This window comes from Anabas testudineus, chromosome 5 (assembly GCF_900324465.2).
Source record: "Anabas testudineus chromosome 5, fAnaTes1.2, whole genome shotgun sequence".
NCBI classification, from domain to species: Eukaryota; Metazoa; Chordata; class Actinopteri; order Anabantiformes; family Anabantidae; genus Anabas; species Anabas testudineus.
Genome location: NC_046614.1, coordinates 10,080,803 through 10,108,125, shown reverse-complemented (window position 1 = coordinate 10,108,125; position 27,323 = coordinate 10,080,803). Strand labels below are relative to the sequence as shown.

General features: G+C 39.7%; 1 protein-coding gene across 2 annotated transcripts in view; it reads right to left on the bottom strand.

Moving 5' to 3' along the window:
- cpne5b (copine Vb) overlaps positions 1–26,964 on the bottom strand; it is a 90,035-nt gene extending 63,071 nt beyond the window's left edge. The window contains exons 1-3 of one of the 2 annotated variants that reach the window (XM_026348841.1): positions 26,629–26,964; positions 5,105–5,145; positions 4,675–4,721 (exon numbers count right to left, since the gene is read on the bottom strand). In XM_026348841.1, coding sequence (XP_026204626.1) covers positions 4,675–4,721; positions 5,105–5,145; positions 26,629–26,747 — 207 coding nt within the window. In that variant the 5' untranslated portion in view covers positions 26,748–26,964. The remainder of the gene's footprint in view (positions 1–4,674; positions 4,722–5,104; positions 5,146–26,628) is intronic. The other variant, XM_026348839.1, reaches the window with a different exon arrangement.
- Positions 26,965–27,323: the final 359 nt, after the last annotated feature.

The following is a 27,323-nucleotide window of genomic DNA, read 5'->3' as shown; positions in this document are numbered from 1 at the left end:
ACAAATAGGGCACCAACAGTTAGTAGCACTTTGTGGGTTGTAGCTTACCACAATATACGTGGCATCTATTATTGATAGGCGTTTCTGGCGACCCTTTAGAGGGCAAGCAGTTAGGATGATGGATGGATAGATGATGGATGTTTGCTTAAGACATTCATTAGAACGAAGGGTTGTTGTTTTCTTCTAATTTTAAAACTGCAGGAAATCCAACCATTTTTGTAATTCTCCGAAAGTGACAATGAACATGCTACTCCATAGCATCTGTAACATGACCTTAGTATAATCCTTGCCTGTCAAACTTGCAGTTTGTAAAACAGGGTTTCTATTATAAACTAGAGCAGTAGTTTTACACATCTGTAAGTTGACTTGTAAGTTGACCTTTACGTGTAAATACAATGTACAATTTTGAATAATGAACTAAGTTCACAGTCCCAAAAAATGAATGAGATCACATTAATTTCTCTAATGTCATACACTAGAAAACATCTTTCACATATGTCCATGTTTCTTTGGCAGAGGAGCGTTATTGGATAGAGTCTACTCAGCTTTAAAACGCAACTAACCTACTCTCTGTATGGTCCCTGAATGCTGCAGATACAGTACACCAGGTGAATGATGGCAGAGATGTAGGATAAGGGAGAGCCGAGTGTACCATATCTTTACCTCTCTCATTCAAATGATTTATTCTGTTCACTGTTCACTAAAGAAATGTACTTGTTCATGCACAGCACAGGATACAGGAACCATCTGGGCACAATGCACATTGTGGAGCAGATGCTATTTTTCCAGATTGGCAGTCCAGCCTTGATTGTACAGTAGCTCACAAACATTTCCAGATATAATATATAAGCACAACACTGCACATGAGTGAATTGATTTTGTTATGACAGTTTCTTTTTTTCCCACATGGGAAAAGAGCACTCTTGAGCATCTCTTGATTCCAGCCATTAGCGCCTCATAATGATTAGCGTTTCTCTGATTACATTTGAGTTTTCCTATTGCGTTAAGCAATTATCATAATCAAAATTAACGTAATGAATGAATCCTTCATTAATTTTGTCACCACTGTTGGAGTAGTGATTTAATTTACACACTGATTAGAATCTGACTATATTGATGTTCTTGTGATTCCAGTTCATGATAAAGATGGTGCTTCATATCACACACAACTGTGCTTGAGCCAAAAATGAGCAGCTCATTGGAAGCTTGTCAAACTCAACAACTCAATCCATGTCAAAGATGCAATTAGAAGTCTGTCTTGATTTTCTAAAGTGTGGACAGAGGGTATGATGGATGTATGAGTAAAGTGAAGTAAAGAATTCAATTAATAAAGTACAAACAACAAATACAGGACACTATGGGTAATTAGACCAAACAACTCCTACTTGTCTATACTATTGAACACCTCTTTGAACTGTTATAGTTTTCTCTGTGTTGCCTCAATTTAAATTTAATTTAATGCCCTGCAAGGGAGCAAAGCAGAGAGAGAGAGGGACACTGATGTGGAAACTGTGAATCTGTGAGCCTCCCCGTCTATCTAAGAAACACTGAGGTGTTGATGAGGCTGTGAGCACATGTCAGTAACAAGGCAGGTAATGGCAAAGATGAGCTCCATAATGTGATTTCCCTGCTGAGTGGAAGAGACAATACCGTGCTGCAGAGTTCATTAGCTACTGCTGGGCTGCTGGAGCTGGCTAATGAGAATGTGGCAGTCCCTGACCTGTGTCCTTAACATGTGCACACACACACACACACACACACACACACACACACACACACACACACACACACACACACACACACACACACATACAAACTCAACTTCAGGCTAAAAACAACAGTTACAATACAGACCTGAAGAGACACACACATGTACTGTGAGTGAATATATGGTACTAGCACTGGAGAACAATAACAAGGCACAAGTCTAATCCTTGATTATCTTTGTGGGTTTTTATTCCAATGCTGATACAGATTTGATTATCTTCTTCCCTGGAGCGCAAACAAACCATCACTGGGGATTTGTGCCATCTGAATGTCCTATAGTCCTCTGGCCAACATAGATTTTTTTTATTTTGTACCCTTGTACCATGTTCAGTAGACAGTAACATAGTGCTGATATAATGAGCTCAGTGGAGTCTTGTGTTCTCACAGAGAGAGGTTGTGTGAATTAGAGTGAGACTGAGCTTTTGTGTCTGCTGTGGCCTTAAGTTCAGAGCACAGGAGTATGTTTAAAAATCCCCCAAGACCGAGACAGAAGAAGACACACAGTGTTGATAAAGAGCTGATAAAGTTAAGGGTACTTTAGTTGTTAGGGGAGAAGGAAGAGCTGAACAATCAGCTCTAAACCAATTCGTCCTGACGCATGCAGCATGCGTTGTGTGGCATCATGGGAAAATTAATCCTAAAGTTTGTTAGAGCTCTGAGCAAGAGCTGTGATTGTGTGAGAAAAGCACACGGCTACACACACGGTACAGTAATACAGAAGTAGCACACAGAAGCACACACACACACACACACACACACACACACTGGTGCAGCTACTCAGAGTTACAAGGTGCACTAAAACCAACAGCATGTGCTCTCACAAGCAAATGAGACAGTGGAATAAAGGAACAAAAAAAAGAAACCAACCAGTTAATTAGCACCATGCACCCTCTCTCTCCAACTCTGTAGCAGCATACACACAATAATGGAAAGTAAGATTTACACTATGTTGGTGCACGTGGTGGGGATCTGCTTTTTCTTTTCTGGCACTGACGTACACACGAAAAAGTATGTGAACCTTTTGGAATTTCATATTTTTTTGCATTAATTTGTCATAAAACGTGATCTGAACTTCATCTAAACCAAGAACATTAACAAATATAATGTGCCTAAAATAATAACGTGTGTTTCTGGGGCTGGTCCGCTACACTTCCCCTGACAGTTCCTTGTTTAGAGATATAGTGTTTTTGTGTACTCATCGCTCTACTGACGTTCTATTAGTCAATAGTACTTGAAACTGTCCAACAGTGTTTTGTTGTCTGACCTCGTCTCTGGTACAGTCTGGATAATTCAGTTCAGCAAATAAAGTATTGTACATTATGATGGATAGAAGTTATTATGTCATGTTGTTCAACTACCAGCAAATGACACCTGAGACAGTTTTTCTGAACTGCATCCAAGTCATAATCATCAAATCATAATCAAATGGTAACCATGTTTGACTGGTGTGCTAGAGGGCACTGTCAAGAAATGTTATCTAGAGGTCCCTAGTGACTCACCTGTTTGTCCTAGTTTGACCTGTCTGAGGTTTGTGAGTATCCAGTCTTGCTCACACAGCATCACCTGGAGCTACATCAGTCCCCACATCTTAACAATATGATTATGGTTGTGATGGCTTATCTCCGTGAGGAGAGGACTGGTTTGATTGTTTCTATTTCAGAATCTGTGAACATGACTAACGTATCATTTAGCTTGGAAAAAAAAAAACAAAGTTAAATGCTCATTATATTAATTATGTTTAGTGAGCTTGGACAGGATTAACAGCCTATCTGATGATCAGTGGCTTTCAAAGCAGAAAGACAAAGTGAGATCTTTACATATTATGTACGCCTAGGCATTAAGAATATTCATAGTCTTTTTCTCACACACACACACACACACACACACACGAGTCACCCACAGTCCCTTAGCAACATCCGAATGAAAGCCCACACAGCCATCTGTTATGAGCAGGTAAAGACACAAGCAGAACATACGGGTCATTTAACTGTATAAACACATACACATTATATTAAATCATGATTAGACATCTGCAATAGACCGGTTCTTTAACATATAATAACTATGGCCACTTTAACAATTTGCAGAGTGGAATGGGTGCTGATGTCAAACCAGCATACAACATAGGATTGCTAAAATAAGCTCCATCGCTCCTAGCTGCAACATTAAAGAGATTGCATACACTATCAATGCTCAAATTCATTCAGTGCCGTAATTAGTTCCCCTTTGAATGCAGTACTTTCACTTATAAAATAACATTATTTCTTCACTGTAATATGCTACTGAAGTTAATGATCTAAGTAATGGATCAATCAATGTAATTATTAAATATCTAGTTCAGTTCATTAGCACCTCATTGCAATATTTGGTCATTCTATTGATTGGATATCAGGTAATTGTTATTTAACCTACAGTACGCATTATAAAATAATGGACAAGGAAACAATATGGTCAGTTTACAGAGAAAATAGACAAACTGCTGCATGCACAGTCAGAGCTAACTTAATGCCCCTCAGTGTGCCTTTAGTTCCCAGAACGCCAACATATTGATCATTACATTGTCAAGGTTTTCTTTGCTGTTGCAGTCTCCAATTAGAGAATATTTCCCTGGCATTTTCAGAGAACAGATAACTGAGCAGCTTTAATGAAGTGTTAAAGCCCAATACTGCATGCTCAAAGTGAAATGAAAAATAGATGAAGTACTGAAACATCTCAACTAGAGCCTCACCCCTCCTCGATCTACACACACACACACACACAGCACAACAAACACGTGATGAGCACAGCAGAGCTTGATTGGACACCAATGTTTTCTGCATTTGTGTGTGTGTGTGTGTGTGTGTGTGTGTGTGTGTGTGTGTGTGTGTGTGTGTGTGTGTGTGTGTGTGTGTGTGTGTGCGTGCTCACCTCTCTCCACTGTTTCGTTTCCACACCTTGTGTATAAAGCACGCATACTGTGGATAAAGTACCAGAAAAAGATGAAACACCGCAAATGAAAAATCAGGAAAGAGAAAGACTCAATAGGACAAATGCATGCAGGCAGATTCCAACTGGGAAATCAACGTGAGGGTTTTAGCTCCACTACAGTGAACAAACAGCCATGGCACTCTGAGCAAAACAAAGATTTCCCAAATCACAGGGCGACATATCCACAAAAACAGACCAAAAAAAGAAAGACAAAAAAAAAGAAAGAAAGGGAAACAGCGACCAGAACAGATGGAGAAAAGCCTAAAGTGGAGCAGGTTAGAGAAGCAGCACAGCATTTTAAGAGGAAAGTATCAAAAGAGGAAAGACAGAAGAACACAGACAAATGTGAGGACGCAGCTTTTATACTCACATGGATCTGACTTGGAGAATGTGTCTTTATCCAGCAGATTTCTGGAACATGAAGAAAAGAAGAGGAAAAAATTATCACAGTGTAAATTTGATGTCACAGAGGTCTGAAGTGATGGAGTGTGTCTTCTTTTTTTTGATGAAATTCTTTCCAGTTCAGCACTATAATGAACGTTCTGACTTCTGTGCCATCGAGAACGGCACACAGATGCATTTTCTGATCCGATGCTCATAAAAACAGGGTGATTTTATTTGTCTGTGCCTTGCAAAATGATCGCGAATGATCTGTGGAAGAAATTTGTTCCTTGATGTGGCTAAGATAGGGTTAGGCACAAAGGTCCCAATACATCCACTAAGGTTAATGGAATTTCACTGACCTGATTACAAAAACATTTACCCTATGCTGTGTTTTGCAGCCACCATCGATAGTTGTTTGGTTTGAAAAGAAAGGAAAAGGTCTTTGGGGTGGTATTAAAATTACTCGTCTCCAGTCAGCTGGAGGGAGGGACATGTGGGTGTTTGACAGCAGCTGGCAGGCGACCAGATTGCCAGTGTTACACTGTAGGGAACAAGAGAGTAAACAACTTGCATTGCAAGTAATGGGCAGCCCATGTGTTGTTAGCATATTGAAGAGTAAGCAGTGACATTTACAGGTATTTTTACAAGCTGTTTTATTGCGCCGCAGCTCATTTGTAAGGCAGCTTGTTGCTTTTCTTGCGAGGCCTTAAATTACATAAGGTTAGTGAATTCCTGTAGCCGAACGATTAAGTGTTTAAGGTGGTTTTTGTTTCTGCCTGAACAGCTAGAGTCGGTGAGATGTCAGTTGAGCACTGACTGAATTTGCAGTCAGTTCAAACACTATGGTATCGGTGGGGCTATGTTGGACAGACCAGGTAGACATTTGGACCCAGTGGAAGTAAGTACTTACAAGTGAGTGTGTAGTGTCAGGAGAGAAGCCTTGTGGTTACAAAATCACTGGAAAGAAACCACACACCTGAAGAGAAACCTCGAGGCACACCGCTGCCCGAGAAACTAAGGAGATTTAACTTTGAGATGTTAAATAACGCTGGGATACTATTAAATCCATATTAAACCCAATACCGGTGGTGTAATGTGTGTGTGTGTGTGTGTGTGTGTGTGTGTGTATGCTACATTGCTTGCAGATGGAGGTTTAAAGTGTTTGGGAGCACACTTCAGTTATTTTTACATTTACAATCTCTTGCTTGTGAAGGTCTGAGCTCTGTAATGTGCTCCAACATAAATTTATACATTTGGAGACCACGAATCAGCAGCCTAGCAGGAATATCAGCACAGAAAACTGTTGGGTTTTGTCCCTCATACAATGGCAGCCTGATTATCAGCATGTCTGTGTGTGTGTGTTTACTGGATGCTTATCGCTTTCTCTGTCCTTCAGAAACACAACACGCCCCCCTCCTTCCAATGACATTCAATGTTCAACCTCACACTTTTCATATTAAAGTAAACAGTACAGTGCAGTAGTCGATGGGTAAAAAACTTTGGTGCAGTGTGGATTTTGTGGAAAGAGTTGTTGAAAATTGCTTTAATTGTAATTAGTAGCTTTGATTCCCAGGCTAATGGTTTTTATTAGCAGATGGTAACTATGACAGCTGGTGTCAGGGGACACATTATTAAAGAAATCCTCTGAACCTGAAGTTTCATTTATGCCTGCAACATTGATTTGCATGAAATGTTGGAGGCAGAAAATTATGGGCTTGTGTAATGCGAGGAGAAAGATCACTGTCAAGGGTCACCTTCACACTGTGTTCTTCTCCACCTATTTGTCCCACTCCACCCTCCGGTCTTCTGACATGCACAACAAGAAGCTCAGTGGCAAGAAAAAGTATGTGAACCTTTTGCAATTTCATGGTTTTCTGCATTAATTTGTCATAAAGTGTGATCTGTTTCATGTTCTTTATTGAGAACAACCAACATTTGTATTCATTTAACCTACTATTTAATTTGAAGATTTATTTGCTTACAATACATGCACTGTGGATGTGAAAATAATCTAAATAACACCGACTCAGATTACATTTTTTCTGTTGTGATAAAATACGTATGATTCTTTTCATATAACTTTGGAATTGGAATTCACAGGCTGTTTGAAGAATGACGACTTTTCCTCAAGTTTTCTTATTGACTTTAGTTGTTTGTGATCTTTAATTTAGAGGCCATTAGTATCAAAACATAGAATGTGTTTCATCGTGTTTGTTTTCTGTGTCATGCGTGCTCCCGTAAAGGATTTTAATTCAAACAGAGTGAGGTGTTCCCATCTTTTGAAGTTTGTGTGATGTGTTAAGATGGGAACATGCTTTTCTGGGCTGCATAGAAGTAAACATGCATCAGAGCCACTTTCCTTACAACGTTTTCTTCTATCACTGTATTTGCACAGACCCCTACATAGACATGCAATTAAATTGGCATCTATCTTTGAAGAACTATAACTCCAGGTTTATTGATTTGCTTCATTAGATTGAGATTTTAGATTGAGTTTGACTTTCTAACTCCAATGATCTGATTTTTAATAGACTTTCAAAGTATGTTAGCAGATCAATAAAAGTGCCACTATGGAGGGTTATAGACACAGAGAATTAAGGCAAGGACTTAAGTATTCCTAGTGTAACAAAGTTTAACAAATATGTGATACGTTTTAGCTGGATCCTTCATGTCTAGAATAAAATACATGCCAATGGAAACCAACTAGTGTGCCTAACTGTGATCAATCCCTTGCCTAGTCTTCTAGAAATTATATTGCTTTTTGTTTTTAATACATTTACAGACATCTCAGAATTTTTCACTTTGTCATTATTGAGTACTGAGTGTAGATAAATGAGAAAAAAATGTATTTAAACAACTGTAGCATCAGGCTGGGCAGCACAGTGGTGTAGTGGTTAGCACTGTCACCTCACCGCAAGGAGGACCAGGGTTTGAATCCCCCCATAGTTGGAGTGGGTTCTCTCCAGATGCTCCATCTCCCTTCTCCCACTCTCCAGAGACATGCATGTTATATTAATTGGTGACTCTGAATTGCCCATAGGGTATGAATGTTTGTCTGTCTCTGTGTATCAGCCCTGTGATAAACTGGCAACCCAGTTTATTGTACCCTGCCTCTCGCCCAATGACAGCTGGGATAGACTCCAGCACACCTGCAATCCTAAAGAGGACAAGCAGTTATGATAATGGATGGATCACATGAATTTTGCATCGCATTCTTTGGCTCTGTGTGACTGACTGCCGTCAAGCACAAGAGCGTGATTACTGTCTTTCCTCTGTCTTTGTTTGCACACTCTGTGTTTCTTACTTAATCTCTCAACCTCAACCTATGTTTTTCAAGTGCCATGCTACACTTCCATCATGCTTGCTTGACCTTTTCATAATGCCTGCCAGGGGCTACTGTGTACCCAACACTATTACCCTACTTTTTTTTTTTTTTTTGGCTCACTTGGTCATGACATGAGAGGCCTCACTTGAGATGTCAAGGCCTGCTGGTTCCCCTGATTCTTGTTTCTTTTTCTTTCTTGTGTCATTTTTTTTCAGCAGTTTCAGTTGTCATAAATCTTCAGCTGTGTACTTTCATCAGCCTAAATCTGTTTTGATCTATTCTCTGCTCCCGTAGTTCCTCCATTCTCTCTTTATAGCTTTGAAGAGCAAGTTGAAAAGAGAATTACTGGTAGAGAGAGAGAGGAAATGAGAGAAGAAAAGAAAAATGTGAAATCCTGAATTTTGTGTTTTTCATCCATTGTTCAAAGTTACAAAAACAATACCAACGCATGTTTTGTGATTATCAAAATGCTTGTGATTGGAGTGCTGCAGCATTTAAAATACATGCCCTAGAGTCCAATGGCCCAGGCGAAACTGCTTTTCATAACAGTTTGATCTAAAATGAAAAGAAAAATGAATGTGCTGCTACGAAACCAAGATAATTAAATTAGCAAATTGGAGCACACACTGTACTGACTTTAAAAGTCATTTCATCCTAGTCAGACACATTGCACTGCCACAACTCCAAAAAATAGGGCAGAAAACATCTGGCTATTTTCTGCATTGTTTGTAATAATTGGATGCTTTGTTCAGTCTAATTGATCCAAATACATAAGCAGTAATATTTGGACCTTTTCCATCCCCCAAGGTTACATTAGCACACAATGCGATTCCAGCCCATGTTATTTTTCACTTGGTACAGAATTAGTTTCTACCTAAACAATTTCAGCGTGTATTAACTTGAAATACTGAGTTTCAATTCATCACTTTTAGTATATTGCACTGTAACACTGCACTAGCATATTTGCATTGAACCCCTTGATTAGGGTTGAGATTACCTGTCCACAATAATTTCCTCAAGGGGATTAATAACGTATCTATTATTATTATTCATTGGTTGATTCACTCAGTTGTCTGGACATGGCCAGGCCTTGTTTCAAGACAGAGAAACTAACCTTTGTGCTATGAGCTCTCTTTACTGTGTTTCATGTTGTCATGAACTGACATCTTACTGAACTTATTACTCAGTGATTATGTTTCGTGGACTAACAGAGTTAATGCAGATAAAACACTTTTTCTCGGTTTTACATTTTTTCTTTATCCTCACTGGATGAATATGAACAAGTTTAACTGATGCCTGTTAATGCCTGTTGTGTGCACTCTTATCCCAAGTATTATTTCTTCTACTGTTTTACTCTTCCAATTATTGCTGTGGTTTCCAGAGTATCAATGAGCCGTTATATAACCAAGCAAATCAGAAATCTCTGCAACTCTATAAACATAGAATGTTCAATTCTATTTTCCTTTATAAATAGCCAGCTGCAGGGGTGGCGGAGGAGGTTGCTAGTTTTATCACAGCATGTTAAATTTATACATTTAATGTAATTGAGATAGTGTGGGAGTCTACCTGACCTTTCATGTGTTCTTTTGTTGTATTGAGAGCTGTTTGCTCTGAGTACATCAGCTCCTGTTTAAATCTCCATCATTGCAAATTAGAAAAAACAAAAGGCAGTGAGTGTAAAGGTTGACATCCTAGGCCTTTATGTTTTCATTGCGTCTATAGAGTAATCATGTATGAGGAAATGGTAAATGTCAAAGTAAATTTTTACTTGAATGAGATCAGTCATATTGTAGTGTAAAGGTCCGTTGTTGCATTGCTCATTGCTTGAGTACAACAGCAGCATGTGTGCATATGTTCAGTATATGTATATCACTCAACCATTCAAACAGCCAAATTAGATTTGCATCACCTCACTGTGTACACCTCTTTCCTAATTTAAGTCATGTTTTCATTGCATACTGGTCCAGAATGAACCCACATGTCATCTACTACTGCCTAATCCTGATCTTTGTCATTTGCATCTCTTGTTTCTCTGCTGACTGTGTATTATCTCTAATAGCCTCAGCGTTATTGTTGATATTAAACATAACCTCAAATTGCTTTCATCCCTGTGTCACTGCTCTTTAATTTCCAACGTACAGTCATGACATGTACTATATTTAGATGTAACCAGCACCTATTATACATTGCTGGATCCCAGTCAAGAATTAAATGTCAGTATTCACAGGTTAAAATCTAAGCAAACTGTGTAAGAAAAGCAGATTTTTTTTCTCTGTATTGTTATGTACTGTTAAAGCAAATATGTGAGATTTATTGGGTAACATTGGTGGGATAAAATATTTTCTATACACAGCCTATATACAGCATGTACTGTGCATACAGTACATAATGTATATAGTATAGTATACAGTACATACGGTATACATTTCTAATCTAAAGCTAAATTGATCCCAGTGGGGCTAAGTCAGTCATAAATTATGATGGCGCATATACTCTATCTGTCTGTGAGTTAATTATCTTCTTAATGTCTTCAGGGATCCGCTTTTTTTCTGCTTGAGGTAGAAAAGGTGCTGTACACCAAGTGCAGTTTGCGCCGTCACGTCCTCTGGGAGTGGAAGTGTCATTGTCCTAGAAATAAAATTGGTGAGGTGGATTGTTTTTCATATATATACCGTATATATACCTTACATCCAATAACCCAAACATGATTTTCTGTAGAATTTGATAGATGAGCAGCTTATGTTGCCATGGTGATGTACTTAAAATTCAGTCTTTCATTGAAGGATAATATCTCGGTTTAAGCCCATGGGTAGCACAATAAGCTACTGTAGTAAAAGAGAGAATCCTCATTACATCTTATTGCATCGGACGTGGTTCTTAAATATTGTCTCGTATTGTGAGGTTTCTTGTTATATCTTGCCCACTCTTGTTTGGTTCAGTTGGAAAATGTTATTATATTACTGACACCTGCCACAATTTAGATGTTTGATGTTGCAAAGATCAAACAAATGATGATTGCCATAACGGTGTTTTTCACCATCAAAGAAAAACTAGCTATGTCTGTCTGTGAAATTAAAATCTATTAGAATACAGGTATTCTTACGGGCTATAAGTTTATGTCTATTAAAACGATGAAAGGAAACAAAGAATTAAGTCCTGCTGCTTAGAGAAATTGTAAGCTTTATAGAACCCTTGAGCTTTGACCACCTATGTAATATAGTCAAGGATAGTTTTACCATAAAACTGCCTTTTATTAATCATAGATTTCAGATGTCTATTTTGTATTTTTTTACTTTCAAGATCAAAGGTTACTTTAAGTTGCTCATGTCATCCAAGGTAAAGAGAGTTGATTGGTTAAACATACACAAATTGAATGCACAAAATCTACAATGATGAGTCACAATATTAAATCCATTTGGTGGTTTTAATGTTGAAGGTGAAACACAAATACTTGCCATGATCATCAGATGCCAGAACACACAGTGCATCACAGCTTGCTGTGTTTGGGACTAAAAGCTAAAGACCCATCTGAGTGCTAATAATGACTCCTGTCCATGATGACATAAAACAACCAGGCAGCGTTCATGATGTGTCTGATCAATGTATGTTTGCCCATAGAGTAAACGGTACATTACAGATACATGGTACATGCAAAACTAGATCTGCTGTAAAAATAAAAACCTAATCAAAGCTATTATTATGTTGTGCTGTCTTAAGTGTAACCTCAAAAGCATATGTATTCACCAGCCCCAAGTCAACACCCTGCCCTAAATATGGATGGAAACCTCACCCAATATTTCACCAAATGAGAATCTTAACCAGAACAATATACAGCAAGGTCAAAACTCCATTATTACAAAGGTGCGTGGCCATTCTCGAATGAGCTCAAGGTGTTAAGAGTGTTAAATAAGCAGAGGCTATGAAAATGGTCTGGAGGATATCAGACTGTGATAATTACTGTAAAATGCAGTGATCTTACAATGAAATCTCCAGATCCTTTCCCACAAATAGTAATCTCTGCTGGAGCTTTAGAGAAACCTCTTATAATTTGAGGTCAATGTGTTTGGCAGAGCAAAAAAAAAAAAAAAGACACACAGAAACAAAGGCACACAGAAACTCAGAAAATGTTTTTAAAAAAGCTCCAACGTCTCACCAGGAAGATGAAAACAGACCTTTTTTTGAATTAGGTGCGAGCGAGGCCTAAATATGCCTTTAAGAACAAGAATAAACTTTTCACCAAGGCATCATTAACTACTGCTATGACATAAAATATTAAAAATGTGTCACTAGATTTGCATTAGGTGTTACATAATCCATTTCAAAGGGATTGGCAATACTAAAAGGGTTTCAAACTAACTTCCTGAAACACAACCTCCCTTATGTAAATGAGGCTATGAAAAGATCTGAGATGCGCAGGGAGGCGGATTTGGGTACGTGTGTCTCTGTGCACAGGGGAGTTTGTGAAATCAAGACAGCAGGAATGTAAGAGAAAATCAAATGTAAAAACAAAAAAAGGAGCAAAAAAATGTGTGTCAGAGACACTGTGTGTGTGTGTGTGTGTGTGTGTGTGTGTGTGTGTGTGTGTGTGTGTGTGTGTGTGAGAGTGAGAGAGAGAGATAGATAGAGAGAAAAAATGAAATCCTCAGAGATTAGATCAGAAATAGGCTCAGTGTAACGGAGTTCCTCTTGCACGGGGAGAAGCAACGAGCTCCTGTTAGACAGACACAGAGACGTAGCTGACTTTATTTACAGAGATCTGACAGAAACCACAATAATTAGACATCCCCTTCTCTCTAACCTACGGGAGGTTCCTTAGCGCTCCAACTCTAGCTGCTGTGAGTGCAGGCTGCGAAAAGGATGATAAATGTCTAGGGATGAGTGGTTCTTTTTGAAGAAGCGTCTCAAGACATGCACATTGAGCTGATGGGATTCTTGACTTGAAATAGAGTGTCAGCAAATGCTGCCACAGGCTCATAAGTAAAACTTTGGGATCTCATAGTTTTTTGACAGAGGACTTCTTGTTAATACTGTACACCTGTAAAATGATTGTAGAGGTTGTATTCATTCACTCTATTATATCTGTTGTGCATTGTTGTTGCATACCAGGATGCCTATTTAGATATAATTTCTTCAACTCATCCATTGTAGAACATTATTTAAGCCGATATGCCTGTAACCAAAACAAAAGATCGCACGCATCCAAAGAATCTTTCTAACCCAGTATTCCCTAGAAATGTGCATACAACAAAAGAAATGTGTGTACATCATGGGTGAAAGGTTGACACAGAGGGTGTATTTTTCTGGTCTAAGGAGGACAGATGGTGGGTGTAGAATGAATCTATATTGTATTCAGATAGCCCAGGCTCTGTGCTTGACCTCTCGCTTGCGCACAGTGCTGCTCAACTTAAGACTGTTGTATTTTTGGATGTTTAACAGTGCCAGTTCTATGCTTACAACCTCCCTTTCAAATTAATTTAAGTAAAAATGCATGATAGAGAAGATACAAGAAGGAAACAGCTTTTTTAGTTCCTGATAGTCTGATGTTTGGAAAATATGAGGTTTTCAAACAGCAATGACAATTTGTCAGCATAGAAAAGCAGAAACAGGCTGAGTGTTTTCCACAAGGACATTTAAGCTAAGATGGATTGTAATAAAAAAGGCTATCCTCACACCTCTTGAATGAAAAAGCATTGCTGGTGAGATAAAATGAAAGGATCAAGTGGATGGTACCAGTAGATGACAGAGGGAGGGAAGAAATAATGAGTAATGAGGAGAGAAGAACAAGGTAAGAAAGAAGAGCTTAGGGAGAGGAGATGGAAAATAGTAGAACAAGAAATAGGAGGGAGTGAACAGATGGGGAAGGGAGAAAAGAGTTAATGTAGAAGCAGCAATAGAGGTGGTGGAGGTGGAAGGAGTTTAATCTGTTTATAAGAGGGAGGGATGAATGTTAGCACACTATTATTAAACTTTCCACTGGCTCTTCATCACTGTCTATCATCTTATTGCTGTATAGTCATCCACATTTGCTTATCTAAATCTGGGTACCTGACCATTTGGCTAATACAAATATCTAATATATTACATTACATTAGTGCTTTTGATATATTATGGTGATATAAACATCCACATTGTAAAGTGTATAGTTGTCTACTAGTTGTGCTCTATCATCCTATAGCAAAACAACCAGGAGCAGCCATTCATATACAAAGCTCTCTCCATACCCTCAATTACCTTGTTCCAAACTGCACTGCTGGCAATGCTTTAGTGTCGGATCAATGACAGAACCAGGCAGGATCATTTTTCCCACCAGCTGTTGAATTATTCAGGCCAGGATTTCCTCTGGGGAGATTCCTGCTCTGTCTGCCAGATAGATACAACAAGCTTTCAGCCTTGCAGGGAAGCTCAGGATCTTCCCAAAATTCCCAACAGCGTGGATACTGTTTTATAGCCCAAGTCAACAGAGGTCAGTTAATGGGCAGCAGTACATACTTTATAGATAGGACCCTGGCAGACTGTGGTTCATTCATCATTTATAGTTTGCATCTTTCATTTTACTGTGAGCTTCAAGATGCGATGTAGTGATGGAGGATTTTTTATTTTTAACTGTCAGCTAAAACAATCAGAAACAATCATCTTCACAATGTGGTATGCATTGTGGCTGCCACAGTAAATAAAACACTTGTTTCTTTTTTCTGATTGAAAAAGTGCCAAGAGATTTCCAACTCACAGTCTTTATTTCTCAACAATGGGCGTAAACACAGCAAGAAGCTTGCGTTAAATAAATAAATGCTTATGAACCCTAACTGTGGATCTGAATATCCTGAGAGAAAAAAACCTTTGAAACGGCTTCAAAGTGGGTCAGTGTAAAATGTGTGATTGTTTCCATGAAGTGGGTCACTGAATAAGGAGTCTTGGAACCGGACGTCCCTCATTTGCTTGCCCCTAAGACAAGCTCCTTCAACTAATGAGCTAGTCTAGCTCTCACAAAATGTGGCTCAGATTTACTGTCATACCCATCATGTGTCAAATGTTTCAATTAAAATACAAAAATATCAAAATATGAATAATGTTTGATGGCAGTCTATTGAGTTTTTGTCATAATATTTCATTGTAGGACCAATCCACTGAATGCCATCAGTGGATCCATAGTTAATGTGAGAGAAACATACTGTATGTAAAGGATTTTGAACTAAGAAAAAAGAACAGTCAGACAGTTTTACCCTAATTGCTTTACAGAGCACCACAGGAGATCCTTTCTCCCAGTGGCCATTAAACTGTACAACTCCTCACCCCTCTGTAAGAGAGAGGGAAATGACACCATCAACATAATCATCATTTATGTCATGATTCAACATTTCGTAGATTTGTCACCTCTCTTCATCACCTGGCTTCATTCGACTCCTGACTAGTACAGAAATATTTCATCCATCTATAAATTTTCTTGAGGTGTTGTGCGTGTGATATTTTTGTATTTGTGTCGGTGTGATTCTTTTCCTGGATGTGATTCTTTCCTTTTGTTTTGAACCAGGAGCAGGTGTAACAGGCAAAATACAAAGGAAAGTTTCCCTCTGGGATTAATAAAGTCTTTTGAAATTTGTATCTTGAAAAAGTGGAAAAGGTTGCTGACATAAAATACTATAAATATACATATATTTACAGTCATGTTTAAATGTAAATCCACAACAATAACCTTCTTAAGTTGTCACAAATGCAATCACATCCTCATGAATGTAGCCAGGAGAACATGTTATGCAATGATAAAAAAACACACACACACCTTTTTCCCACTCTTCCATTATCTATTTTTCCTCAGGGTGTTGGAAGCTCCATGATCAAATCCAGTCATCTCACCCACACACTTTTCACACATCTCCATCTTTCCTGTACCACACAGGACCATCTTGCCCAATCATCCCGTCCTGTGCTGGGGGGCCCAGAGCCAGAGCTGAAATAGTGCTGTGAGCCCAGAATAGTCTCTAACAATCTCACATCTACTCTGAGGAGTGAACTCAATCATGCGTCACTCACCACAAGATGCTGTCAGGGCTGCAGTCGGTGAAACTGTTATTATAAACTGTGACTGCTTTGCACTTATTTCATTAATTTCTTAGTCACACGTGTAGTAAAAATGTGATGTTGTCAGGATTTATTTTGAGTGCCCCTAAATCATGACTTCATCTCGAAGATCTTGGCACCAACAAGCACTCTTGCTGTTGCGCCACCAAACCCTGGAAGTGTAAAATCGCCTGTGTTTGTGGCCATCACTTGCACGCCGTTCAAAATAAATTAGTTCATTGTATTCGATTAGGATGCATCACATGTAGTGGATGTGGTCCTAGTGAGGATGAAAAAGCTTCATCTTTCTAATTGCCAAGTGATGGTAGCTGTTCACAGCTGTGACTCACCTTCCTCAATAGCTCTGACTGGGAGCTTTTAAGCTCCCATTACTCCATCACATATGACGAGGACAGATGCTTCTACCGCAGCACAATGGGTGCTATTCACACAGCTAAATGACTGTTCACGCACCTGTCTTGTTTATCAAAAGAGTTTGGTGCTCAGAGTTTTAGCGCATTGTATTTGCTGTTTATTTTTAACTTTCGGGTGAAGAGGATTAAATCTTTGACAGACATGTCTTTGAGATGACTTTGGAAAAGTACCAAATGCTAATACCTCTGCTGGAAAAGATTCTTTATATACTCACACATTTATAGAACCAACAGCAATTCACTACAGCACAGTGGTCACAGCAAATCTAGGTTTAGATTTAGATGTAATTTTGTTTTTTGCATTTATAACTTATTTTCTGACCTGATATTTAGAAACAAGTATCTGTATATGTATTCACTATGAGCATCTACAGCACAATTTCCTGCATCTGCTCTCGTGAATGACTTATATTGGTGCTAATTCAGCATTAAAGACATACACCCCTTCATCCTTTAATAGAAAAGAGAGGAAGACGTCATTTAGATTTGTAATATACAGTCACTGGCCACTTTATTAGGCACACCCACTATGCCGTCCTGCACAGCAGCACTTCCATTAAATCTTCTTTTAAAATGTTGTTATTTTAATAGTTTTTATGATGAAACTTTATTTTACTTTACTTTATTTATGTTTATTATAGAGGTCATATCGTAGTAACATATCATAGTGGCCAAAACATTAGAACCACCACTTAACAGAATACACAGAAACACATTATCACCTTTTTTATAGTTTCAGCAAAAACTGAGAAATTATAACTTTGACAAAAGCAGAATTCATGGCACAGCTGTCATCTACCAAGTGCATTTGATTTGGGTGGTTTACTTGACAAAGTGGCCAGTTAGTGTGCATGATAACTCAAAACTTTAAACAGGTCATCCTGTTGAAAGGATCATCTGATTTCTTCACAGACTGCCTTAATTTGCTATAAACTCTAAAATATCCAGTGCCTACAGAGAAGCTGCCTCTTGGCTTTGTTTTATTTTTCAGTAACTTAGGCCCAAAAGCCAAATGAATGCAATTATACTATAAAATAAGAAGACTCCAGAGAGTCAGACAGCAGTCTGCCAGTGCAACTGTGATAAAATGCTAATGAGGAAGAAGAGACAAGCAAGTCGTACTCAGTGGTCAAATGTTAATAATAGTTCCACCAATTAGACAGATGAGTCAGGTGACCCATGATTCCTCCCATGAAGATCAAACATGGATAAACTCATCAATCCCTGACCCTGATAGGAGACTGAAAAACAACACTTTCACTTCTCAGCATGCAAATGTGCAAATGCCTGGTTTGAGAGTATTTATCACACACAACACATCTTCTTTTTTGTATTTTTTAGTTTTCCTAAGTTAAGTAGTTATAGTATTTCTATAACTACATATTAATAGTTATAGTAATTGGACTTTTTTTGTTCTTTAGGCTTTGTGTTTTAGGACATTCAGTTTCAAATGGAATAACAGATACTGCATAAAAGCACAGCTTTAATTTGAGTTGGTTTATATCAAGTTAGAAAGACGCGTGTGGGAGAAAAATCTCTTAACAAATCATTAAAGTTTAGTGGATCAAAAGTCAAATAAAATCATCATATTTAATGCAGAAAATCTTTTCAGTCACTGGCTGCAATCTTGGACTCATAGACATCAGCACATGCTTCGTACCTTCCCTGGTGTGGGGTCTCTCTGTTTTTAGTCTGGTCTTTAGCAAATGGAAGGCAGGTCATTCAGACGGAGACGAGGTGAATGACTCAGCTAGTCGAGGATAATCCACCTCACCGTCCTTAAAAGCTCTTTGGTTACTTTGGCTACATGTTGTGGATCATTGTCTTGCTGAATGATTAAATGACAACCAATGAGTTTTGATGTATTCGGCTGAATCCTAGAGACCAACTGTGTATGTGTATGTCTGTGCCTTCATCTTAATGTCATGAACATCAGTTCCAGCTGTACATGTCACTTCAAAACCCTCACCAGGTTTGACACAGAGGTTGGGCAGGTCATTTCCATCATCATTGTCCAGTCATAAACTGATGTAACTACTCAGATTAAGCACAGACATGGATTTCAGGTGGACTTATGTTTTGAATCCACTAGAGTTTGTGTAGAGTTTGCATATTCTTTACATTACATTCTTTACATTAGAACCACCTCTTAACATAACTCCAGGACGACTCCACCTCCCAATACAAGCTTAATAATAAACACATTATCACCTTTCTGACCATTTCAGCAAAAACTGAGAAATTATAACTTTGACTAAAGTAGAATTCATGGCACAGTGCAGTTAGGGTAGGTTTATTAGTGATTAACCAGTTGCCCTAAATGTGCATGTGAATGGTTGTCTGTCTATGCATGTCTCTGTGTAAATGACGAGCCGTCCAGGGTGGACCCCACCTGTCACTCAGTGACAGCTGGAACCACCTGTAGCACCCCTGCAACCTTTAACATAGTCGTGTAGATAAAAGGTGGATTTCAAGTTGAATGTGCTTGAGAATAGAGTCTAAGGAACATAACATTTCTAAAGTAATATTAATTTACTGTATGCTAACTAGTCTTTTTCAACAACTTTCACCATCATGGAAACGTCATTGCACTTCTGTAGCGTTTGGTTTTCTCATGAACATTGGAGCCTTCATCCATCACAATAGAGTACAACAAGAATGATGATAAGACTTTGATGCCAAACTGCCATGATGAAAAAATGGAATGGAAAACATCCAGCTTTTCTCCACAAACAGGAAAGTCTCTTTGAAGGTTGGCCTTTTAGGGTGTCAAACACAAAACACTGCAGTGAAATACCTTAGAAAAATACAGTACATTTTAGAACTGTACATAGCATACAATGTTTCCCCTCCAAAAAAAAAAAAAACTCTTGCTTCACAATCCAAGGTTTCATCATTTCAAGGCTTTTTAGCACCATACAAACGTCATAGCCTTCTTTCTAAAGCTGATGTTGAAAAAATTCATGTTAGGCCATTAATGTGTTTACTGGTCACACTATTTGTCGCTATTGAGGACAGAAAGCAATAAAAAGAGAGAGGGAGAGAATCTGTTTCGGTGGTCTTCCATTTCCCCAGTCCTTCGCCCACAAATTTGACATTGTCTTTCCATGACTCCTGTGCTCTTGCCAGTCAGCCAGCAAGCCTGTCAGCCAGAGAGCACAGATCAAAGCCCCACTTCAGCCTCTCAGCCTCTACAGCCAGCATGACAGTGAACCATCATTAACACTTGCAGGCAGCGTTACCCTTCTTCGTTTGGACTTAACATCACTTATGTTCAGTGGAAGTTGACCACAGACTCACCAAGCCTCGTTAGTATTGAAGCAGATTCTCTCACCCAGGCTTTGCAGCCGCAGCACCCACCATAGGACTGATATAACTGTGCAGGATGGAGGAATTTGATGGATACAGGAATGAGACAGTTAACTCTCTGCAGCAGGGCTGACAGAGCTGATTATAGCCATTGCTGTGTGAAGACACTGACAACTGGACAGTGCTGCTGTCAGAGCTGGAGGGGATTACTGGGTGTCAGGTGAAGAGTGACAAATAAAAATCAGCATCTTTTTAGTATGATGGTAATGAAAGCAATGCGAAACAAAAACTGGTCCTTTTAGGATTAAAGATTATGTTTTTTATCAATATTAAACAGGCAGCTCAAGGAAAATGTTGCTTTAACGTGTGGATGTAAGTGCTTGACATGTGCACATTTCATCTTTTCAGCATGCCCACAGTCCACTTTATTGATTTAGTGAAAGCATTAGACATAGCCTGTCAGCGTACAGAAGGTACTGAACACAAAGTATTTTAAATGGAAGAAAAAAAAAAAGCACTGAACAGTGAAAGATAGTAAATGGTGCTCAGAAATCATGTTTGCTGTATCCAGTGCATTCATCCAAGGTGTTAGTCACTAAGTAAGAGGCTAGAAAAACAATTGATTGGCTCTGCCAGGTCAGGAAAACAGAGTGTTTCATGCTGTAACTGCATCTGAATATCCTTTTGTATGCAAACAGCTTCACACAAACACGCCAACTTACAATATGTTTTCTGTAGATCAATACAGACTTGCTGGCAGAAAGAGCGAACTGTTTTGTAAACACAAGCAACAACTCTTGTGCATATTTAATATGCACTGCTTCTAATCTTCATGAGGCCTTTTTTTTTTTTTTTTTTAAACACCCAAATGGGCCACACTGCTGTGACAGACTGCTTCCTTCCAAAACTAGACTAGTGACCACAGCAAAGCACAAGAAGTGGGACACAAAGGTTGTGAGATGCTCTCACCAGTTTTTGTGTAATGGACCCCAAGAGGCCAAGTCTGTGAAGGAGAAGGCTGCGGTAAGATAGAAGCAGAGAAGCGGACTCATCACTAGTGCAGGCGTCAGAGTGCTACAGTCCTTGCTGCTACTCCAGCTTAATAACACTGCTGCTCACACAGAGTGCAACTTAACAAGTAAAAGGAGCAAGATCTGTGTGGAGTCAACAAGAAAAAAAAAAATCCCATAAGTGGAGACTGTTCCACTGAAAGTTTAATGCACAAACTAGAAGCAGATGATTACCGCAGCTTTACTGTGTGGGTGGATTTCATTAAAGAAAACTGTGCGTGTGTGTGTGTGTGTGCGTGCATGTGTGTGTGTGTGTGTGTGTCCTCGTTTGTCGGGATTGTGAAGGCAGCAGAAAAGAGGTAGAGGTGGTGGTTTGGTCTCCCATAGGACTGCACAAAGCTGCAGGCCAAACAGCAGATCATTTCTGCCTGTCTGTGTCTCTCTCTAGATATTATTTTGACATATTTATCTTTACAAGTGACTTTAGTCGTGAAAGATAAAATCAGTTTAGTTTTTGGTTTGTTTCTTTTTTTGTTTTTTAAATTAAAAACTACCTGTAGGTTATGGTTCTACGTATTTTCTCTCCTCTTCTCTCCTACTTCAACTACGGTGCAAGAGAACTAACAGCATATGCTTCGTGAAACCTATGAATTATTTTGCCATTCAACCCTGATAGAAATTCTATCACTGTAGTACCGAACTTAATATTTATGAGGTTTCATCAACAGGTTTCAGCACTTCACCTGAGTTTCAGCGCATGGTTTAACACTCGCAGCTTTAGTTTTTTCAAAAGTTAGGTTAAAAGCTTTAAAGGTTAACTTCAAGTCAACTCAAAAGGTTGTGCTCTCAACTTGTTTCCACTGCCACCAAGTGGCTAAATAAACTCTTATGGCAGGTTGATGTTGTACTTTCCCTGCAACACCTGGGTTCTTATTTTGAGAGTATCATTATTCGTATTTGCTCTCATTTATTATTCACTCCTGTTTCACAGAAAAGTGATTCCTTATAAATGACTGAGACTGGTCTGCAGCTCCTGTGCTGTCGTGATAATAAAACTAAATCACCTGCCAATAGCAGGAATGTAACATTAGTGTCACTCTGTCTGTAGGTTGTTGTATATTCTCAGAACATGCCGGTTTCCTATTTGCATTTCCTAATTAATTCACTTCCCCATCTTCCAGTTACTGTGCACTGACGAGGATGCCCACTTCAATATGTTTCTCATCTCAGTCTGTCTTTGTTCATCTGCTCTCTCACCATGCTCACTTCTTTCTCTCTCCCTCTCTGCCTCCATCTTCCCGTTCCACACATAATTCTCTCTAACCAGCTAAAGTCAGTTAGGTTGTGTTAAATTGAACAATGTTTCCACACGGTTGTGCTGCACAATGACTATGTGTGAAAAGGGAACAGTACTACTGGGGTTTGGGAGGGGGTCATCTGCAAAATAATTACTGCCATGCTCATGTTTAATACAGCACATTCTTGATATGGTTAATTAGCTGCAATGATGCTTGTGGTGCAGTAGAGATCCGTGCTAAAAATGCTCAAACCTAGACAGACATGACGCGAGAGAGCGGGGGAAATCGGGGTGATGATAGGCCGTCGCGCTGGATTTCCTGAGGGCTTTTCTACACTCTGTGTGATGCTTTCATATCTGTCCCAGATCCATAAGGAAGCCTATCAGATACGGAAACGAGGGTTCCCATAAGCACAGATCTGTATGCAAATTCAGACCACTCAGACATTTAACAGATGAAATGAATCAATGCCTGCACTAAGGAAACAAGCTAAGCTCCCCAGTGGAGGCTCGCATGATCATTATTATATCACTACCACAAGACACCAAATAGAGTCGAGTTCATCAGCTGGAAGATCCATATTCACTCTGTTGAAGATCTTAGATTACCTGAAAAAGACAAACCATTAATGGTTTAATTGCTTCTCTATATTCAGGGTTCAGTGGATGTGAACTTTAACCCTGTGCTTGGTGGCAGTCACATTTGTTTTTGAGTTGGTTCCTGTCAGTCCTTTCCACAAACAGGCAAAGGTCAGGATTTCCCAATGCCAAATCCTATATGTATTGAATTTGAGTATCCTTTAACAATATACTTTCATTTTAAAGGTATACTGACAAAAAACAAAAAACAAAAGTTGCTTACAGTCAACAACAAATTTAGATGGTGGCTCGACATTACATTTCTCCATTCTTAATTTAGTTTTTTTCTTTTTCAATTATTCATTTTTTAGAGAAACAGATGCTGAAATTACCAATTTAATCAGGTTCAATCATGGGTCTAAGTTGTGTTTGGAACAAACGTGAAATACTGACTTTTGAAACTGAGAATTTAGTTAAGCCTGTGGATTTCTTGCACTGGCTGTGTCGGCTCCAGCACACAGCAACCAGTAATGCCAGGTGAGCTCACTGCTTATCAATATCCCTTTCAGCAGCCAATTCTCCACCATTGACTGACCACCTTTTCAGAGTACAAGCCAGACAGTCTCTCCCTAGCTGGCTGGAGACACTGGTTAATGGCTATGGACACATTAGACGCAGAAGTACTTCTTTATATTGTTTGAATTGACTGGACAGACAGTGGAGCAGAAATGCGAGAGCAGACCTGCTCATGAATGGCGATGAAGAGGTTCAACAAAGGGTTCAATAGAGGACTGTGACTGGAGGATTTACACCTTTGGTTTTCTGTCCACATGCCACTTGAGGCCCCCTCCTTTGATTTCTCCTCAGGAACCAGACCACTGACTGGCAAACCCAGCGCAGGTGTAAACACAGTTTTAAGAAAACTCTATGTTGGATTTTTGACCCTAAAAAAACAGCTTTTCTTGCCGTTGTGTCAAACGGTTAAAGGTTTGAAGGCGTTCAACACTTCCACTCCATAAACTCAAAACTCACTAATGCTGAATAGCTCCAAATCAAAATGAATATAATTTTATAAAACACTGTTTGCAACTTCCTGTCTCCAAATCCTTCACTCTTCCTCTCCTCCCTGGATGAAAGACAAACCAATTCCTATCATTTTAGACCTATTTTACTGATCCACCCCTCTCCATTTGTCAATGGTCCTGATAATAATACCCTGTCAAATGCAGGGGGTGTAGACTGTAATAAGGGGTATTAACCCAGGGGGAACAGCCATCATCATGGTGTGGAGGGTTGAGAGAGTGCATATATTGCACATGATGACAAAGGGAGAAGAGAGAAGAAGACCCAACAGGGAGCCGCTTCTCTTGAATAGGAATCTGACTCACACAGCATCTGTACAAAGGCTTTGAAGGATTTGTGAGGCCTTGAATTGTTGTCAAGTGTAAGTTTGAATGTGACAGAATGATGTCTTGTGCTTCAAGAGTGCCTTGTATTAAATGTAGAGTACAGTAGCCTTGTATGAAATATTTATTGTAATGCCACAAGAATAATTGTGGGAAAATTGGAGACAAGGTGATGAGAACAACCTTGTGCACACTTGAGTTCTCTGTATACACCTCATTAGGCTCCAGTCCTGTGTCGAGCTTGATCACACTATGTCCACCCACTAATCAGTAAGATTGTTTAGAGTATGGGACGTGATTTTACTTACTACAAATTAGTTCATATTTTCATGCAGTTCATTAAAAGAGTAAGTTACAGTATGCATGCATCAAATGTATACTTCCCTTATGCAAACAGCTGCTCTTAATTTCTCATTGCTCTCTCAAACACAAAGCAGCAGTGAAACAGGAGAATGCATCGACCATCCCTTTTCGAATAATGATTTTTTATTTTTTTTGGCAGAAGATATCTGCACCATCCCTCTGCCTATCTCCCCCTTTTTCCCCAACGCGCACCAGCACCGAAGTGCACAGACATGGCCGCCTTGTCAAGATGAATCATGTGCATAAGTGCAGGGGGGGTTGTCAGAAAAGCACTCATCATTTACCTGAATAGTGCTTAATTGCGCATCACTGAGATGTAATCCCAATCTGTCCCACCGCTACAAGATAAAAACTGCAAAATCCAAATTCATGCAGGGCTTTGACTGCTGTGCAACACTTTGCTAGCTGTCCTTTCTCCATCTAAACTGATTCTCCACCACCACCCACAGTTTCCTACACAACGCAAACGTGCAATTGGCATTTCATTCAGTAATTTAAAATGCACTCTTTTTTTTTTTTTTTTTTTTGCCTGGGTCTGCTTTTTTTTTTTTTTTTACTCTGAGCTGAGAGATGTGGCAGTGAGCTTCTCTGAACGTCAGAAAGCCCATCAATAATGCACACGCAGCTTGTTAGAGCTCAAAACTCACTCTGCTTCGGTGGCTCCCTAACCTATAACCCAGCATCAAAGACTGGAAAGATGTATGTGTGCGTGCGTGCGTGAGTGTGAGTGCATGAGTTCACACATGCCAGCAGTGCAGTGTATGTCTGAGAGGCGAAAGGCGTTGAAAGCCTTGACTTTAAAACCTTTGCTAATGGGAAGAGGAGTGAGTGTTTGTTCTCAGTGAACAAGCGCTGTAGGGAGATTCATTTGGCAAAGGCAGAAGTATTTTCTCAAAAGGAAATTCCTTTGTACTGAAAACTTATAAAGAATGAGGCTAAAATTGAGGTCAGGGACACCGGCACTGTGTGAAGAAAATGTAAACCTTTGAATCTTTAACATCCGGCACTTTGTAAAGAATGCAAGAGAGAATGGAAAAGCTTTCAGTGCTGTGCTGGTGCTGAAAGCAGGTACTGGTTACAGCACATACTGTATATAGTTCAATATTAAAGAGGCTTCCTCCTGGAAACATGTTACACACAGAGATGTGTCTCATATATAAGAACCGCTCTGCATGCATGATACATAATGACACAGAGCAGAACACAAAGCAGCCTGAACCACACGCTCACAGTCCTAGATTGTTGCACTTTGGACAATCTTTATATAACAGTGGATATATCATAATAACAATGAGTTTTCCAGTAATAAATGCTCCCACTTCAAAGTGCCCACACACATTTTCCCTTTGATATTGTATCTGACAACAATGTAAAACGCCTGCATGCCTGAATCAATATCAAATCATGCGCATCTTCTCTCAGATATGAGCTGAACTCAGCCCATTAATCAAACGCAGACAGTTTTCTGTTAAGTCCTGGTAGAAAGATTGGATTAAGCGACTTCCTCTTCTCTGAATCTAATAAGTAAAGAGGAATGAGACATTCCGCAAACACTTTTTTAATACGACACTTGTCTGATTGTATCTCGTATCACACTCCCACTGGACAATCCGAACTAAATGCCAGAGAAAGGGTGGGGCGCCGTCTCAACTTTTCCACCACGCAGTCCTCGCACCGAACTTTGCTGACCGCAGCTCGCCCCTCTCCGCTCTCTGCGGACGCTTCAACTCACCTGCAGGAGACGGTGATTTCTACTTTTGTGGCGGGGATGTTTCCGGTGATCGGGTCGAAGTCGTACACCGATGACATGTCCTCCAGCTTGTCCATAACGTCTCCCTCCATCATCTCCATCGCCAAAGCTCGGGGTGGCTCGGGTCTGATCCGGGAAGCGCACAGCCTGGCCCCGACGGAGCGCGTCGAGTCTCCAGGGACTCCAGAGACCAGATCAGAGACCCGACGGCCTCCGGTCCAACCGGGTGAGGCAGCCACTTCACAGATGTTGAAGCTGGAGATGAGGGAGGGGGAGCACTGAGTGAGTGGACACCCGCAAACGGCAGAGGCGCACTTAGTTAACTGTCCATGCAGCATAAATAAAATGCTTCAAAACACTATCTGAGATCACTGTTGCGCCCTCACCGACCGCTTGCGCGTCACACAGAGAGGTGGACTCCTCTCTGCGCTTTGTCTTCAGTCTGTGCGCACAGCGGAGCGTGTGAAGAGAAAAGACTAGATAGACTCAAACCCACCCATCCTCCTCCTCCCACACGGAATTACGCTCAAGTGTTGGCAACCCAGCCCATGCCCCAGTGCTGCTGCTGCTGTCACCCTGCAACATCCTCTGCACTGAGTGTGTGTGTGTTTACCTGCGTTTAATGTTTAAGACTTTATGTGATGCGTGGTAGAAAAAATGACACTTCCCGCCAAAGC